This window comes from Poecile atricapillus, chromosome 10 (assembly GCF_030490865.1).
Source record: "Poecile atricapillus isolate bPoeAtr1 chromosome 10, bPoeAtr1.hap1, whole genome shotgun sequence".
Lineage (NCBI taxonomy): Eukaryota > Metazoa > Chordata > Aves > Passeriformes > Paridae > Poecile > Poecile atricapillus.
In genome coordinates, this window is record NC_081258.1 from 2,053,919 (window position 1) to 2,072,661 (window position 18,743).

The 18,743-nt window shown below is 50.6% G+C and overlaps 1 protein-coding gene across 1 annotated transcript in view; it reads right to left on the bottom strand.

The window, feature by feature from the left end:
• LOC131582745 (hydrocephalus-inducing protein homolog) overlaps window positions 1–18,743 on the bottom strand; it is a 57,810-nt gene that overhangs the window by 29,252 nt on the left and 9,815 nt on the right. The window contains exons 7-20 of the mRNA XM_058846213.1: window positions 17,981–18,185; window positions 15,009–15,201; window positions 14,306–14,405; window positions 12,914–13,032; window positions 11,520–11,743; window positions 9,546–9,613; window positions 8,223–8,455; window positions 7,305–7,414; window positions 5,944–6,079; window positions 5,330–5,494; window positions 4,863–5,015; window positions 2,811–3,049; window positions 1,385–1,643; window positions 616–759 (exon numbers count right to left, since the gene is read on the bottom strand). Coding sequence (XP_058702196.1) covers window positions 616–759; window positions 1,385–1,643; window positions 2,811–3,049; window positions 4,863–5,015; window positions 5,330–5,494; window positions 5,944–6,079; window positions 7,305–7,414; window positions 8,223–8,455; window positions 9,546–9,613; window positions 11,520–11,743; window positions 12,914–13,032; window positions 14,306–14,405; window positions 15,009–15,201; window positions 17,981–18,185 — 2,348 coding nt within the window. The remainder of the gene's footprint in view (window positions 1–615; window positions 760–1,384; window positions 1,644–2,810; window positions 3,050–4,862; window positions 5,016–5,329; window positions 5,495–5,943; window positions 6,080–7,304; window positions 7,415–8,222; window positions 8,456–9,545; window positions 9,614–11,519; window positions 11,744–12,913; window positions 13,033–14,305; window positions 14,406–15,008; window positions 15,202–17,980; window positions 18,186–18,743) is intronic.

The window sequence follows — 18,743 nt, forward strand, 5'->3', positions numbered from 1 at the left end:
CCAAAGGAGAGGCCTGAAACTACAGAAACCAAATCATGAAACATCTTCTCATTTTCAGACAACTTGCAGGAGAGGGAAAGATGATGCTGGAGCTGGGATCCAGAGACTAAAGGGCACCTGCTCTGCCTCAGTGTTATCATCACTGCAGGATGTCTGGGGGTCTTTTGAAGCAGGTGAGGCCTAGGGAAATGCACAGAGCTATACCTTATAGCTATACCATAAAGCATCCATGCCAACAGCAGAGAAGGCAAAGAGACACAGGAGATGATGCGTTTTTCCTCTTTAGCCTGAGGAATTCACAGAAATTTCCATTCTTCCCCCCAGCTTCCCTACAGCATCAGTGTACAGACATCATCATGCCTTGGAGGATCCTTAAAAACCTCCCTGTACAGTGAGCAGAGAAACTGGCATTTCCCTGGAAGTGGCCATGATCCCCACTGCAGTGCAGCTGTAACTGCAGTTTTACTTTGGGGGAGTTAAATACCAGTCTCATCTCTAAAAGCATCTTCACTCACTTTACCAAGTGCCTCAGGAAGAGCAAAGAGGGGCTTTAACACAAGGACACACCCCCCTCAGCCACGCTGCTAAATGCCAGGATGCAATCCAGAGACTTACCTTCTCCACCCGGAAAGAGAGTTTTCTGGCTGATACTTCTATAGAGGGATCTATGAACTTGCAGCTAATGATCGTCTCTATTATCTTCTTTGTCACCACGCTGGTCCCAACCACAGCTTCACACTTCATGTAATCCCGCACCTCCTGCATGCAAGAGTCACTTGTCAGCAGTGGATGGTGGCAGGGCACCAGCAAATGCCCTGCATTGGCTCAGCACCCACCACAGGCCCTATTCCTGCCACAGAGTTACAGTGGGCACTGCCTCCTTTTCTTGCCGTGATGCAGCTGATTTATTCTGCACTCAGTTGTCTCTAACACTGCACCCCAATGCCCACAAAAGGCACTTGTGAGAACTTCCCTCCCTTCACATGGCTTTTGTTTTATCTGTGCTTACCCCAGAGAAACCACTTGGCACTTGTTTAATTCACTTTCTTTTTGCGCTCCTAGTCTAAGTGTAACTTCTTTCTCTGCCCTTCTTTGCTGACTCAGCATGCAACACTGTTTGCCCCAAAAGAGCATTATTTCCTTCCAGCCCTGCTTTGGGATCAGCACTGGGTTTTGGTAGCTGTGGAATCCCCATAAAGCCTTAGCTGGTCTGCTGGTGGCCAGCAAGGAAAGCAACTGGTGCTGCCACAGAAACGTGCGGTCTTAAACCAGTTTCTTGAAGGCCCTTGCTCATTTCCCCAGGCAAATGTCAAGGCACTGTGGAACAAGGCCAGGGGAGGGGATCTGAGGGCTCCCCAGGCTCAGCCCTTGGTGGGGACCTCACCTGTGGGGTGTGGGAGAAGCCTCGCAGCACCATGTCCACAGACTCGCCTGGCTGCAGCTCCCATGAGCCTGGCTCCAGCCCGAACACGGCGCTTGTACGACCGGGGGGCTCCAAATCATCTTCGGCCTTGGGGCTGCTGAGGGCTGAGACGCTCTGGCCCTTCTTCTTGGGTGGCCTCCAGCATTCCACGCTCCAGAAGAGCCGATGGAAATGGTGGCCCCTGTTTGTTACTTGGAACTGATGAGTACTGGGAAGGTGGCTAGAAGAGAAGCCAGGATGGAAAATGGTGTGGGAGCAGCTGTTTCCCTGCTCATCAGATTGCTCCCAATGAGCAATCTGAGGTGTTAATAACTTGGAGACTGTCTTCATTTCCAGCTCTTAATGGGGACCAGAAACTGTCTGATCAGCTGCCCTTCTGATGTCATTATTGCAAAGAGAAATCTGCTTATAATGCTAATGGAGCATTTTCAAGGTGAGATTAACAGGACCTGGAGTTTTCCTCCAAAATGTTTGTTCTGGGCTGATTCGTCCTGTTACTGTATTTTGCATTATTCTATGCCCAACACTGTCAGTGAATCTTTGAGATGCTGCCCTTGAGGACCTTGTGTGTGGGGTATGATTGCAGGCATTTCTAAAAGGCAGCTCAGAGGCAGCTTCTGCATGATCCCAGCAAGCTGGTAAAAATCATCTGCCTGCTCCAGGAGAGGAAACCAGGGCAGCAGGGCCTCTCTCCTTGGCAGCAGCTTTGGTTTTGCACTGATAGCCATTTGTAGAACTTTTAGAAGTTCTACCGTTTGTAGAACAATTAGAAACTGTTTTGAAGTGAACTTTGCAAACTCTGCTGGCAGCAAAAAAGCCATCGAGGCCGTGGGCACAGCAGGGCAGCAGCAGGGCCCAGGAACAGCAGGAGGAAGCGGCAGGGGCAGTGCGGGCCCCACACAAACCAGCAGTTTCCATCTGGCCCTGGAACTGCTCCGTGGGCTCCTGCCTTCCTGGGGGGGTTGGTACCCTCCTGTCTCTCTGTTCCCAGGCCCTGCTTGCCTGGGAAGTGCCATTTCAGAAGGGAAGGGTGTGAGGCCATCTTCCCTTGGTCCCTCAGCCCCACGGAGGGACCGCCTCACCCGGGCGCCCTTTTGGGAACCTTTTGTTCTGGGGCAGCTGTGACACCACTGCTTGATCAAGTGAGGACATAAATGTATTACAACTAAAGACAATTCAGTGGCCATTTAGCAACTGGTTTCCCTTTCAGTGGCTTTTGAGGGTATCTAACAACTCTCAACTGGCCACCACATGTTTCTGAAGGAATCTCTGCCTTCAGGGAAGGACTCAGGGATTGGAACACTGAAGAAGATTTTGCCTGAAGGACTACAGCAAAACTGCTCCTTGTTGAGACAGGAGGAGAGGTGGGAGTGGGGAGATCTCCTACCTGAATTGGTATCCCAAGTTGAGCTCTGGGGCCAGTGGTTTGTCTGTGACAATTGTGGTGCTAGTGCCCATAGCCCTCAGTAAGAAGCTGAAGCAAAAGCTGTTCCCGATGAAGAGCTGGATGGAGTCAGCAAAATGCCCAGTGTCATCCAGGATGGCTGTGACAGTCACAGGAACCTCACCCCTAGCGGGGATCACTCCTTCTTCCGTTTCAAGAACAAAGCACTGGGGTTTTTCAGCCTGTAAGACAAGCAGAAGATGCATTTAGGATGGAAACCATACACCTTCATCTCTTGTGGGATATAAGAAAAGGACAGACTAAAGAGGGGAGGATAAAAATCATAAAGGCTTCATTTCCCTAAATTTGAGCTACAGTCTCAGGCAACAGCAGAGCTCATCCAACCTGTATTTTCCTCTCCTTTAACAGACTCACCTAATGAACCCAGTTCTGCCCAACCCAAGGGATGTTTATCCTCAGGAGAGTGTTCCTTCCCCACTCTTGCTCTGGAGTGTGTGCCAAGGAAAGCTGCTTTCTCTCTCTCCTGCCTTCTCACAAAGGCTCAAGGCCAGAGGAAGCCAGGACTGCTCAAATCCCACTCCAGAAACCACACAGCTGGAGGACACTGCTGAGATCCTGAAGAACATCACTGCAATACCAGTTGCAACCCCAACACCAAACTGTTCTTGCCCAAGGGGCCATCAGTGCTTCTCAAGATCCCCTGAAGGACTGAAGCCCTCACTTCCCACTGACCATCAGCTGTAGAGAGGTGCCCCAGTGCCCTCTGCTTTGGAAAAGCCACCTCAAAATGGTTATAGCAGAGCAGAAAAGCAAGAAGCAGAAAGGAAACTGGATGATGTGTGCTCTGTGCACATGGCCCACTCTTCCCAAGAACTCTTGTCATCTGCTTTCTCATGGACTGCATGGATTGGGCAAGAGAGCTGGAAGCTGCTCAGAGGAGGGAGGAAAGGTCTTGCACCAGCACAGCTGTACCAGCCCTGCTACGAGCAAGTGAAACCCATCATTTACATGCCAGGCCCACCCAGCCAAGGTGCACTGCTCCCTGCAAAGGCTGAAAGCAGAATTTCATTGTGGAGTTAGAGAAAGCTGCCCTGGAAAAACCCCTCACTTGAAGGTTGCATTTATCCCCCAGACAGCTGGAAAAGCAGCAAGTTCAAATTCACAGCCCTCCTCCTTGGCCCAGGAGGCTGTGGCTGGACTCTCCCACATGGCCTGATGCTTTATCCACAAACAAAAACAAGGCCATAGTATCAGGTTTGAAGCAGCTCCACAAGTTCAACACATCCAGCATGAAGAAAAACCAACCTCAAGCCCCTCGCAGATCCCCCCCTCCAGCAGACAACCCAGCCAGCCCCAGCCCCAGCCTACAAGCCCTTCCTGGCTGTGCCAGCCCTGCTCTCCCTGCCAGGGGAGCAGCCCCAGCTCCTTCTGCCCTGTGCAAGCTCCACATATTAAAACAGCCTTTCTCTGCAGCTGCTCCCCAAAGATGCTCTTCAACAGCACAAAGATCCCAGGCTGGGGGGGTGCACAACCCCCACACATCTTGGTGTGCACAGCCCAACTGGCTTGAGCCACAGGAGGTGTGACAATTGCAGCCTGAGGACAGAGCTCTCACCCTGCTCTCCACTACAAACAGCAGTTTGGCACAAAGCAAATGGAGCTGGAACAGGGAAACCATAGGGAAATCCAGGCTCTCTGGGGAGCAAAGGACCACAGGTTTCTCTTGATCTCAGAGCTCCAAAAATGTGACACACACATCTAAAGACCTTCCATAAAGTTAAGGGAGGACCTGTCAGCACAATCCAGACTCGTTTCTGCTCCAACATCTCTGCACCTGATTTCACTGAGGGCCCCAGCTAAAACCACTCCAGAGCCAGGTTCCTCTTGCCTCGCTCAGATGGAATATTGGAGTATCCTGCCACCTCTCACACCATATGGGCCAGATGGAAATCTTGCATATAAAAACCAGTCATAAAAAGCCATGGCTGCTACTTACCAGTCAATTCCCTGGAAAACAGCCCCACAGGTACTTACAGTCTTTATCCTGAAGTCTACAGGGACAAGACCTTTGTTGAAGAGGGTAAGAGTTTGTGAGCTCGGCTGTAGCGGTGGGATCATGCCAAAGTCTATCTTCTTTGGAGTTCCATAGATTTCTGCCAGCTCTCCAGAGCTCAGGAGTTCTGCTCTCTGTTCCAGGAAGAAGCAGGAAAGAAAGATTTTTAAAAAAGCCAAAACAAACCACAACAGGGAAACCTAAAAAAGCTTAAACAGCTCAACTCTACTCAAGTTATTTATTATTTATTATTTAACCACTCTCCAGCTGAAATGCTGGGCTTTTGGGGGAAAAATAATAAGAAATTACATATTCACCTCCAAATTAAAAAGGATTAAAGTAAGAGAAACTTTCAAAATACAAATGATTGGCCCCAGAAGAATCCCTGCACACTCTGCACCCTGCCAGGAGGAGTTGCACAAAGGCACACATCTCCCCTTGCACTCACCAGTGGGTTTCTTTCATCCCCAAACACGCCGATCAGAACATTGGTGCGATGATCGCCCAATGTTTGCACCTCGATTGTAACCGGAATCTCTGCAGTGCTGTGAGGCTGGACAATGCCACAGGGTTTGGGGCTGGAGTACAACACAGGAGAGTCCTCCTTGCGTTTCTGGAAGGGACAGAATCAAATGCAACTTCAGAGGGACCTCCAAATTCAACTTTAAACTCCTTAACATCCACTGCCACAGCAACTTACACACGTTTTAAAAACCCCCAGGACAAAGGTAAAAGGCCCAAATAAGATGCAAGAATTGCAGGCTTAGCATTCTCAGGGGGTCTTGCAAGGAGGCTGCCAGCACAGCTGTTGGTGTCTGGGGGTGCAGCAGCTTTTCACAACCCTCTAAGATCTCCCACCAGAAAACACCCTGAAGACTAGAACATAAACTGTTTCCTCAGGAGGTTAAACTGCCTCCTAAAGTTTACATTCAGGTAGGATCCTGTTCTCAGCAGGTCTGAATAAGACTGAACAGAGAACAGCAAGGTCTTATCCAAACCCGTTTTTCCCCTAATAATCTCCTCAATAATATTTGAGAGGAGGAGGTGGATGCAATGCCAAACCTGGGGAATAAGCCCGTAGCAGCCAGGAAGGTCAGTTTTATTGGTGATGATGAACTTCTTCTCGTATGGCTCCTTCAGGTGGCACTGATTGCAGCGCATGATTTGAGGGTACACTTGCAGCTCAGGAACCAGACATCTGGGCAAAGAGATGACCCCAAGGGAATCAGAGATACTGAGAGAACAGAGAACATTTACCCCCAAAGATAGATAACCCATTTGTCACTGTCAAACAGACATTTAACAGCCCTACAGTGATAAATTGCCTTCAAAGCCTTCCCACTCAAACAGGTCTTGTCAAGGAGGGGCAAACCCTGAGAGGCAGCACCCAGAGGCTGCCAAGTGCCCCAGGCAGAGCACTTTCTTTGTCCCACAGCTGCCTCAGCCTCTCCTTTACCCAAGAAGGCTTGCAAGGACTCCTGTAACAGTGTCTGTGATCCATGAGCTCTGGGGGAGCATTCCCAACAAGGATCAGTGCTCACTAAGGCTCAAGGAACACACGACTCCAGGGTCTCAGTGAAAATGACTCCCTTCTCTCCCACGGGGCTGTTGCCCTGCCTGAAAACTCAGCTGTTTGCCCCAGCTTTGGAGGGCATGGGACGCCACCTGCCCTACAGAGTGGGTGATCACCCCCTCCCAGTTCCTACAGCTCCCTCGGTCCTTCACTCCACAGCTCCATGCACTGACTGTCCCCATTTGCACTTGCTTGACAAAACTGCAGCCCAGGCACTGACTGCATGGCTCTGCCTGAGAGAGGGAGCAGCACCAGGGAACTGCATCCCTCTTGTCATGAAACTGGCAGGATGGAATTCTGCTGCAGCAAGAACAACTTTTGGTTTAAGTCTGAAAACATTAAAGCTCAAAATGGGAAGCAGAGGAAAGGAGAAAAACTAGAGCTGACTTGCCACATCAAGGGCTCTTTTCCCCTTGTAAGATCTTGCCCTCACCACTCTGGCTGTGAGCCACTTCCCCACTGTCACGTGCCCTCATGAACAGAACCAGACCCTGACTCTCAGCAGGCTGCTTGGTGTGTCCCAAACCAAAGCAGGGGGGTCTCAACCCAGCACAGCTCCATCTCTTGCAGGAAGAAGGAGAGGAGGCCCTCGGGAAATGGGTTCCAGCTCAAGCACCAAAAACCAGGCCAATAAATGATATCATTCCTGGTGCCTCTAGAAAAAGGCCCAGGACTGTGCTGGGCTGTGAGCAGGGCTGCTTTTCACCACAGGCTGCTTTCCAAGCACTGCTGTTCTCATGTCCAGCTGGTCACAACATGAGAACATGAAACAACACTTCTCCTTGGGAGCTGCAGCCAGCAAACCCTGTGCAAGGCAGTGTGCTGGGAGAGGCCAGGGAAGTGCAGGTACCTGGCTGTGATGATCAGTGATGCCACTTCCTTGCCAACACCCTCCAGGCCCACCAGGTCCACCAGCATTTTCCGGTAGTATTCCATCACCGTGTTGGAGCACAGGGTCACCTGGTGGAAGAGAAGAGCACTAAATTCTTCCTTATAAAAGCTCATTACCCACATGTGCTATTCTCCAGTTCTTCTTTCATGGTAAGGAAAGGGAGGATTTTTTAATTTCATTATTCTGCTGATCCATGTGTAGAGCACAGTCTCTGAGAGTAACAAAAGCCTTCTGGCAATCCCAGGTTTGTTAAACACACCTTGCTATTAGGGCATAGGTCAGCTAAATGAAAACATTAGGCTAAAGCTCTACACACCACTGTACTCAAATTAGGGGCCAATTTTTCATCTGACTACAATGACACAAATGCAGATGAAATCTGCTGACTTGGACAGAATGAGTTCAGCTTTACAGTAGGAAGCTGAGGGCAAATGTGGCCCAGCAGGTGCTGGGCAGTTCATGGCTGCAGAGCTTTTTGTCTCTACTGGAGATCCCTGCAATGAACACAAATCATTCTGCTCCCCAGGAGAGGAGACATGAGACCAAGAAGAAAAGCAAACTGCTTTCTACAATGACATCTCTCATTCTGTCCTCATCCTTCCTCTGCCCACTTGCAGTCAAAGAAAGTGCTCTCAAAAACACAAGAATGGCTCCAGTACTTTACCATATAGTATGTGATCCCAGCGTATGATTTTGGGAACAAAACAGTGCTGCTTCAGGAACATCCTGAGTAACCCAGCTAACAGAGGCCTCAGGCCAGTGCAGATCTCTCACTCACATGATCCTCAAAGCTGGCAGCAGAGCTAAAGCCCTCCCACACTCCAGTGAAGCTTTAGCCCTGGTGCTGAAGCGTGTGTGGCTGGACTCTTCCCATACCTCGATATCCTGGTGTCCCTGGGGCAGGATGGTCCCTTGGCTGGGATTCATTGTAAACTCCCTTGGCTCCACATAGAAATGAATTCCCTTCCTCCAGGATGGGTCACTGTCCTTGCATATCTGATCCAAGCTACTGACAGCAGGCTGCGTGCCATCGTCCGACATGCGGAGCTTGAATGTCACGGCCACCGGGGAGGTGTTAGTGAGGCGACAGGTCATGGTGTGGGGAAAGCCTGGGAAAAGGACACAAATATCCATTTAGGCACCAATTGTGTCATGACTCCTGGTGTGAATACCCTGGTAGGATGAAAGGGTGATTGGAGTTTAGCTCTTTACTATCTGAACTACAGCTCACCGAGAAGCTACATGAGGAATTAATCATCACTCAGTTCCCTCTGACACTGATTCCAAACTTCAAACTTGAAAATGCCCACTCTTAGCCCTGCTAAACACTGGCAGTGTCTCTTTCTGATGGGGAAGAGCTCCTTCACCTGCCCCAAACCAGCACCAGTTATTTCTCCCTGATGACTGTGCACCCAGACCGAGCATTTACTCTGAAAATTCAAGCTGTAAAATTCCCTGTTAAGTCTGCCAACGCTCCCTCTGTTTGCAAGGTGTATAAACAGTGAGTTGTCATTGAGAAGAAGCTACAGCAAAAGAAAGTGAGGATGGAATCAGGAGCTAGAACGTGATGCTAAGCACCCTAATGCAGTTTCTCTCTGCAGCATCCTTAAGGCATCTCTTGGTTTGGCCCAAACAGACTGAGCAGGTGACAGCTCAGAGCACATTCAGCTGGAGGCAAACCTGAGCCTTGCTTTGAGAGCAGTGATTAGGAACCATGTCCCACCTCACCAACAAAGGGGGCCATCACACCCATGCTGCTCACTGTGATTGCTGCCTGCAAGGGTTTACCCCACTTTAGCTCTGAGATTTGCTTTCCATGCTGGAAAGGCAGAGATACAGCCACACATGGTGGGGATGTCCTGCAGAGCCTGGACACCAGCCACCACTGCTCTGCAGTGCACATCTGGCTTGGCTGGCCAGCTCTGTGGGGAGGAGACTTCTCCCAGGCCTGCTCACCAAGAGTCATTTGAACACAGATGGGGGAAAAAACAACTTTAGGCACAGCCCAGAACTTCTATTCCTTGGTTCTGTTTGATCTCACAATGGCAAAATGCTACCTGAGGCACCAGCAGCCCTGGAGTTCACAGCCTGAAGAGGCTGCTGTGGCAGAACACGAGTGATGGATGTTTTTATGTTCAAGTGGTTCATTTTGGAATGCACAGGTCCCTCACGCTGTGCCCAAGCCCAGGGAACACTCACCAAAGGAGATGTCACCGAAGTGGAGCTCATGGAGGTCGAAGTGTAAAGCAGGTCCAGTGACACAGCCCCTGCGATGACGAGCACAGAGCAGGAGGAAATGCCTCGGTTAAAGGGACTCACAAAGCCTGTGGCAGCCGTGGCTCGGGGACATAAAGCCTGGTGCCAGGGGCACCGTGGGTTTCCAATCAACACAGCACCATGTGCTCAGCACAGTGTCCGTGTGGGCAGGAGGCAGCTGAAGCCAAGTGGCCGTCAGCCAACAGCCACTGGTGGGGATTTGGGCACAGGGCAGGCAGGAAAAGCCCCCAGGTGCTGGTGGTGCCATGAAGGACCCTGAACACACACCCAGACATGGCTCCATTGCCTCAGTTTCCCCATCTGTAATGTGATGGACATAAAAGTCCCCACAAACTTCTGTAACCAGCCTTTCCAGCCACAGGCTCCCTGCTTTGCTGCTTCTTAGCTCCAACTGGTGTTCCCAAGGAGGAGCTTTCTCAGGAGATTTTGACCCACACAATCATTACAGACAGAGTTTAGAGACATGAAGCCAGGGGAGCCCCAAGCATCCTCTGAAAAGAGCAGCAACAGTTCTGCACAGTGGGCAGATGAATCCTAGAGGAAAGGACCAGCCTGTCACCAGTGCAGCAGCCGGCACAGCCAAGGGCAATGGCTTAAATAACCAAACATGGGTGTCCTGAATCTACCACACCACCTCACCTGTCCTTGAACCCAGCAGACAGGCTCCAAAAGTCACCAACATCCACTGAAATCAGCACTTGAAGCTGCACAACACTCACGAGTTTATTTTGTGCTTGACACCAATCAATGCCCACTCTGCTTTTTGGTTAAAAATCAAGGACCAGTGAACTGTGCCTTCTCTTGTGTTCCCAGGACTGCCACTGGCTCTGCTCTACACATCTCTACAAGAGACACCTGCCCTTGCCCAAGGAGAAAGCTGCTTATGCAATAATAGCCCATGACCAGTTTGGGGGGAGACAGAGGAGAATCAACTGATGGTGAAAGGTTCCCTCTTGATTTCCAAAATAAAAGAGCACCACTTTTCCTCCAAAAACAAAGCCAGCATAATTGTTTCTCCACTATGGGCAGACCTACTCACCACTTTCCTCTTGCTAAGTCATAATTTTCTTATTCTTTTTTTATCCATCTCCCTTATCTCACTGGTATAATCAAGTGCAGGATGCATTCATTTCTTTACTGCCTTGATCCAGCGCCTCCCAACAGCAGCAGCCTAGCTCCAAAGCTCCAGAGCAGCCAGCATCAGCTTTCCTGCTTGCACGACGTTATCCTACCAGCACATGGCTCAGGCTAGCAGGGACAAGCCCTCACGCTGCTGTGGAACTGAGGACTGAGCTCTGCCTCCCCCATTATCACCCCTTCTCCCTTTGCTGGGCCAGGATTATCTCTTGCAATGGCACCAGCCCATGGGATGATGCCCATGTCCTTGGCACATTCCTGCTGCACAGTTCCCTGTCTCCCAGCCCTTTCCTGGCTGTGGAAAGGAGGGACTGGAGCACTCTCTGCACAGGACTTGGGAGCACAGCTTGTCCCCCACAGCATGGCCATGACAGGTGAGGTGAGGCTGCTGCTGCCCATTTGGGATGGATTATGAGCACAAGTTTTTAAAAACACTGCTGCTGGTGCAGAATCACCCAGGCTGCCCCATCTCCAAAGCCCTGGGAGCTTTGCTGGGTGTTCAGCTGGGACAGCCCAGAGCAGCTACTGCCCAAAGCTGCTCCATCCCACTGCCTGCCATGGCCCAAGGCAGAGGGAGATCCCTGCAGGGAGGAGTCATTCCAGCCCCCGGGCACCCTACACTGGGGCAGGGCCAGGATCAGAGCAGAGATTAAGACCTCGGGAAACTCCTCTTTCCTCTGCTCGACCCCAAAATGAGGGAGGTGGGGGATGTGCCAGAGACAGCTACAGATGTGCCCAGCAAGCTCCCAGAGTCCTTACCAGACTGTCAGGGTCACAGGCGTAGGAGATGCAGCCACACGGAACTGGAATTGTTCCTCAAAGCTCCCCAGTACGGTGGCATTGAAGGAGATGTGAATCGTCCGGATCCCACCTGCTGCAATGACGCCCTCCTCGGGTGCAAACTTGAAGCAGCAGCCCACGTTTGTGGCTGAAGGGATATAGGTGAAGGGAGCATCTATAGCTCCTCGGTTCATCAGTTTCACCTGCAGCAGCAAGAAAGCAAAATGGAAATTCATGTGGAATCTTCCCTTCTTGTCAGTTATTTTCTAATGATGCAATTCCCAGCCAGAAAAGTCAGAAGATGCTTTGTGCTGCTGAAAGGCAGAAGTCAAAAAATACAACAGGACAAGTTCTGCCTTTGGGTTTTCATGCAAAGCAGCAGTAACTGCACATAACCAGAGTCACCCTGGGCTTATGCCATGGACACAGAGCAGTCCAGCTCTGGCCAGCATCACCAAGCTCATTCAGAGCTGGCCCTGAGAGCAACGTGGGGCAGCTGCGTAGTCAATCAGCAGAGAGCTGCCACTGCCCCACTCAGCACAGCTCCAACAGGACCATCTACTCATTCTCCTTTTCCCAAATCATGAGAACAACACATTGATAACGAGGCATCACCATCAAATATAGAGACAGCACCATCTTTTGGTAAAAAAATTCAGTGTGTTTTTCCTTTCCACAGGCAAGCTTTTGAAAGAGTCTGGCATGATGCAGTGGCTTATTTTCTCCCTCTTTCAGTTGCTCTCTATTTTTTTTGCAAACCTGACACCATTTTGAGGGGGAGGCAAATAGGTAGAAAGATCCTTAGCTTTATTCCCAGGAACACTTTTGTCTTTCTAGAGTCAGAGATGCACCAAGGCTGGAGTGTGGTGAGGGAGGGGTCAGCAAAGGAAAGAATCCCAAGCCCTTTGCAAGGGCCAGCAGTGAGCCAGGAGGCTGGATGGCTTTCCTGTGACTCCCAGGAATAAGCAGGAGACACTCGACTGAGAGTTGTTTGCAGGGTACTGAAGCTCAACACAGCCAGTTTGTTCCAGCTGCTTCTGAACAGTCCAATGCAAAGGTGCCTTTGTGTCTGGTGCTGCCACAAAAGCCTCTGAACGTGCAGCTTTTTGACCCAGTCTGGGTTTCATATGCCAAGGGGTTGTTTTTCAGGAAGCTTCTGAGCTGATCCCCAAGGAAAGCTGCCAAAAATTGGCATTGCCAAGGGACTGGGGCTTCATGAACAGCAGACACACCTTTCTGACCCCACCAGATCTGACCAGTACATCCAATATTCCCTGCCCACAACTGCCCATGTTGTCAGGAATTCCACAGGTCCACCAGGCTTGCTGCTGCCTCAGGAGCCATCAGGATCCATCCCAACCCCTGCTGCTCACCTCATAGACGTGGGAGGTGTTGACAGAAATGTTCCCAAGTTTCAGCATTTGACGGCTGAATTCAACCACGGGTCCTTGGCCTTCCCCTCTGAGGTGCAGGGGCAGCCTGCTCCCACGGCCTGGGGAGAGATGCTCATTTCAGTACAATAATTCCCACTGTTACACTCTATTTTCCAGCCTGCCTGAACGCTAGCCCCTGACTCTGAGCTGGATAAAACCAGCTCCTGATACTGCAAGAGAAGATATGGACCCTTCTCTTCCCTCAGGAGATACCCCTTGGGGCTGACTTCCAATTTCTAACCCATTCCTTGGGCTGGTTTCCAATTTTAGAATTGTAGCCACCAGTCTGCTGAGTTTAAAACATCTCTGGTGTCCTGTAGTGACAGCCCAAGGAGTAATGGGTATCAATGGAAAGAAGGGAAATTTAGGTGACCTATTTAGGAAGAAATTTTTTACTGTGAGGGTGGTGAGACACTGGAGCAGGCTCCCCAGGGGAGTTGTGGAGGTTCCAGCCCTGAAAGTGTTCAAAGCCAGGCTGCTTGGGGCTTGGAGCTACCTGCTCTAGTGGGAGGTGTCCCTGCCCAGGGCAGGGGTCTTGGGACTGGACGATCTTTAAGGTCCATTCCATCCCTAACATTCCATGATTCTATGGTTTCCTTCCCATGCACCTAGAGGAGCTTTCAAATCCATTCAGTGAAGGCACAAAGCTCATCAGGAGTTTGGCAATTGTACCTGGCAAATTGCTGGGCAGCAATTGCCAAACTACCTGGCCCAGTAGCACAAGACTTTGTTGCCAAAATCCTCAACTTCTGACACTCAGCATTGTGTTCTATCTGCACAGACTGAGAGCTGCAAGGTGCCAATTCCCACACAGGGAGAGAAGCAGGTGCTGGCCAAGGGTGGTCCCTCTACAAAGACCCTGGGCTCAGTGGGGCTCAGCCACCTCTGGTCTGGTGGTGTGTGGGCAGTGGGAGGTGATCCAGGCTCAGGGAGCACATTTCTAACTCAGCTCCTGCTGCCTGATGATGGAGCCATGCAAATGGACCCATCCTGGAGGTCAGTGCTCTAGAGGGGCTTGGTGCTTGTTCTCTAGAGCTGTTCTGCTCTGCAGCTCTTTGACTCTGATTTTCCTTTGAGGAAATGCTGGCAAAGCCGTGCCATGAAAACTTCTCCCTGCACTGCCTGGGTTGTTCTGGGATCAGTAACCCAGACCCAGGATTCTGACCCTGGCCTTGCACAGGAGACTCCCTGGAAGCTGCAGGGGCAGTGGGATGTGCCAGCACTGCCCTGCTGCCCAGGGACTCTTCCCAGCAGTTCCAGGGGAGCCCAGAGGGCTCAGGCTTGCACCATGGCTTCAGTGGGGGTGAGAGAAGCAGGGGAAAGGAGCTGTACCTGAGATGTTGCAGTAGGCCACACTTCGATACTCTCGGGCCTTTAGGGGTTTAAAGGTCACCTTGATTTGGACTGAACTGTTTGGCTCGATCTCTCCCTCCTGAAACAGAAAGAGACAGCAAAACATTTCTCTTCAAACTTCCCATTTCTTCTTTACAACCACAGTCCTGCAAGCCTTTATTCAGAGCATCAATGATGAGTGAACAACACAAGGAGCCCAAGGATATGCTCCAAACCCAGCTCAATACACCACTGGAAGCTCTTCATGTTCAGCTGATCAGCTCCCACTCTCCACAACATTCCCACTGCTCTGACACAAGCTGTTGGTCACATCATGCTGCTGTCAGCTGCAGAATGTAACTGCCTCTGTGCACTGGTGCACTTGACAAGAAGAGAACATGATCCCCTTCCTTGGAAATAAAAATATTAGTTGAACCTGTCTGGAAAGAAAGCAGGGGTTGGGATTATTCTAGGGTTTACTCCAAGATGAGAAGGGATTTTGCACTGTGCAGACACCAGGCATTCATCACCTCTCACAATGCCAATCCTCAGAATCAGGGCTCTGGTTGATGGGAGAACGTGGGGGTTCGCTTGCATAAACAGAAGAGGAGGAGGAAGGGGAAAAGGAAGAGTTCAAGTTAGAGACTTAGAGAGTTAGAGGAGGAGGAAGAGGAAGAAAGTGAGGCTCTCAGCTATCACTTACCATTGGCTCAAGGGAAAAAGCATCACTGGAGAATAGCATGGGGTCTTCTTTCAGCTTCATCATCTTCTCCCGGACGCTGCTCTTCAGGATGGCGCGGCGATCTTCACAGGAACCCTTCTTCTTCGCTCTTCTTCTCTCTTCCGTCGTGTTGTCCACGCAGGCCTCTCTCGGTGATCGCAGCAGGTAACACTGCCTGCAGCCACAGGGACAGACAGAGCCAGCAGATGGCTCAATAAGTCTGATATTTGCAGAGAGAAGTGGAAGTGCAGGAGAGCAAAGCACTTGGGGAGGAGCAGCAGCAGCTCCCCAGCAAGGGCTGACCCCAAGCCATGGAGTCCCAGGTGGATCAGAGCATAACTTGTTCACTGGTACAACAGGTAGTTTTACTGCACACTTGCAAACACAGGAGAGCTTTGGAAAGCCAGCATCCCTTAAGAGAACCTCCGGCCTCAAAGCCTCTGCCAAAACTGAGGGAGAATCCAGCAGCCACCTCAGCTGGCTTTTCCTACCACTGAGATGCTCAGGGGAGGCAGATAAAGATCATGGAGCAGGACTTCCCTGGGAAGGGGAGATGAAGCTGGGTCACAGCTCTGTGGTACCAGCATCACTCTTTGTTTCTTCTGTTTGGGACCTGCCCTGTTCCCTGCTCTGCCTTCCTCAAGAGCATCCCAGAGCACTTCCAAAGGAAATGGATGAATTCAGGCACTGCATCCCTTTAATGACATTCAAGGTTTTATATGCATGAAAACAGAGGCCCTGAGAAGGGAAGGGACTTTGTTGTGCAGGAGGGAGACAGCAAACTCCTGGAGAGACCTTTTCATGATCCAGAGCTTTTTGGATCTCATCCCAGTGCATGGTAGTAGAATTCTGTAGTAGTCCTGAGAGGAAAAGGATCCTACACTATCTCCTCTCATAAAAAAAAGTCTTCTCTGCTCCAAGACCTCAAAAGCTTCTCTGACAGCAGGACAATGGCCTTGGAGCTAAAACCATCCCTAGGACTGGAAGTAAGGAAGAATGAAATGTCATGGTGACAGTCTAGGACTGTCATAAAACTGGTGTGAAAACAGATGTATTTGGAAAAAAACCCATAAAACCAAAACCAGGCTGAAGTTTACTTTGGGGAAACCCAGTTGCTTCTGAGGGGAAAGTGGATCACCTGGGGTCCAGGCTGAGGCAGGCAAGTGGGAAAAAATGGAAATAAACAGCCCAGGGAAGCAGACAGAGAAGGTCACGGGATTTTCTTTTAACACACAGAGCTTGTATGAAAGTCAGACATCGTGTAAGTAGATAGAGAACAGTGGAAAACCAAGAAGCCCAGGGCACTAAAGGACCCTCTTGCCAGCCATTCAAGTGGGCGAGTGTCATCTCCTGGTCCTTTGCAGGCAGTTTAAAATGGCTCTGAGGAGTGCAAATGACCTGGCCCACAGCAAGCAGGGGCTTTCCAGGGCAGTTTTGGCAGGGCAGTTTTGGCAGGGCAGTTTGTCCAAGCACGCTGAGCAGAAAGGGTGCAGCCACCCACCCTCCTCCTGTAGTGGGTTGTGTCTTTTGGCTGGTTATGAGTTGCTTGCCTTTTTTTTCCTTTTTGCTTTCTTCCCTTTTCTTTCCCCCAGCAATGGTTTACAATTGATCAAAAGCCATTGCAGCTGCTGCTGCCAGCAAGAGTGCACTGACTCAAACAGAAGCCCAGGACGGAGGCAGCTGTGCAGGCCCCTGGTGCAGGGAGGGTCTGAGCCTGGTGTTAATACCAGAGCACTGTGTGAAGGACACCTGTGTGCAGTGTGAGCAGGAGCATCCTCTGCTCTGTCTGGTGGCAGAGCCTAAGGAAGAAGTGGAAAGGCTGAGAGGCATTAGGGAGAGTGAAACAGAAATAAACTGCTGGAGTTACACCCTTCCAAGCCTGAGAGGAGCTCAGCAGGAGTCAGAGGAGCCCTGCCCTGCCCTTCTTGCCATCAGGCAGAAGGAGGAGACCGAGGAGACAGTGGGCAATGGAAAGGGGTCTCTACTGGGGAGGTAATAAAATTCCATCCTGACCCCCAGCACCTGCCCAGGTGCCCTGACAGAATAGTTATGAGGCCCTGGATCCAGAGGGTCAGGCAGATGACACTAAAGAAAAAATTCTGTCTGGAGAGTCTCCCAGTTGCACTTTGTCAGACAGATGAAGAAAAGAAGAGTAGTGGTAGTGGGCAACTCCCTTCTAAGGGGAACTGAGGGCCTGTAGATCGACTGGATCCATTCCACAGGGAAGTCTGCTGCCTCCCTGGGGCCCAGGATATCACCAGGAGATTCCTTAATAACTGAATTAATTCATCTGTCCACCACTGTCTGGGGTCCAGTGACTGTGAAATACCAGAGTTCTCAATATTCAGTGAAACAAGGAGGGGCATCAACAAAACTTCCACTCTGGACTTCTGGAGGGCAGACTTGGGCCTGTTCAAGAGACTGATATGGGGAGTACCTTGGGATAGAGCCCTTAAAAACAAACGTGTCCAGGAAGGATGGACATATTCCAAGAAAGAATTCTTGAAGGCACAGGAACAGACTGTCTCTGTGTGCTGAAAGATGAGCTGGCAGGGAAGACAACCAGCCTGGATGGGAAAGGAGCTTTTGAACAAACTAAGGGGAAAAAAGAGGGTGTATCACCTTTGGAAAGAGGGGCTGGCAACTCAGGAAATGTTTAAGGATGTTGCCAGGTCATGTAGGAAGAAGATTAGAGAAGCAAAGGCCCAATTAGAAGTTGAGGAAAGCTAGTCATTGCCATCAACCTTTCCTTCCCAAAATGCCATCCCTGGTTGGGGTATAAATGGAACTGGAATGTCAAGTGCTGGGCTCCTGAAGCCCAGGGACACACACCCTGATGCCAGGGATGGTTCACTTGGCCTGAGCCATTCAAAAGCACCAACACCCTCCTGAGGCCCTACGTTAGTTTTAGTCTTGGGCCATGTATCTCACTGAAATGCATCTTGCAAACCAACCTCCTCTTCTCTTCATTCTCATCTTCCTCACTAGGAAAAGTCTTCCACTGGAACTGGGCTCTGATGTTACTCCTGTTCTCGATGAACATGGTTGTGTGGCTTGACGTGGTGATGAAAGTCTTCTTCAGCTCCACGGAATACGTCCTCAACCCGATGCTGACATCTACAGCTTCTCCCTGAAGGTTTGTGTGGATCATTTCTTCACCTGGAACAAAGCAAAGGGGAGCCTTTGCTCAGCTCAGTTGCTGATGAAAGCCCAAGGAACAGAGCAAAGCACAGGTCACAGAAGAAAGGGTCACAGCTTTTAGCTGTATTTGCAGTTCTATGGGTCAGCACATTTATAACATCCTGACAGCTCTGTGTGTGCAGCGTGAGGGTGTCCTGGGCACCTCCTAAAACAGCTGATTTTGGAGTGTGTTTGTGGAGATTGGGCCCCAAGGTACACTGAGGTTTGTCAGGTGTGCTCAGGTGACCCACTCAGATCACCAGGATTTCTGCATCCAAGTCCTTCAGGTGATGCTGAGGAGCCCTGTTCAGTCCTGGCTTGCCTGGGGTTTCCCCTGGGCATCCCATGAGATTCCTGTCTCTCCTGATCCCTTGGATCCCTTGTTGCTGACAAGCAAATACACCTGGGGGCATGTGAGCAGAAAAAGGAGGCCCAGAGGAACAAGTGGGGTGAAGCCCAGAGCAGGAGGGGACCCAGGTGAGGAAACACAACCAGCCTGGCTCTGCAATATGACAAACCACTACAAAATGAACACCA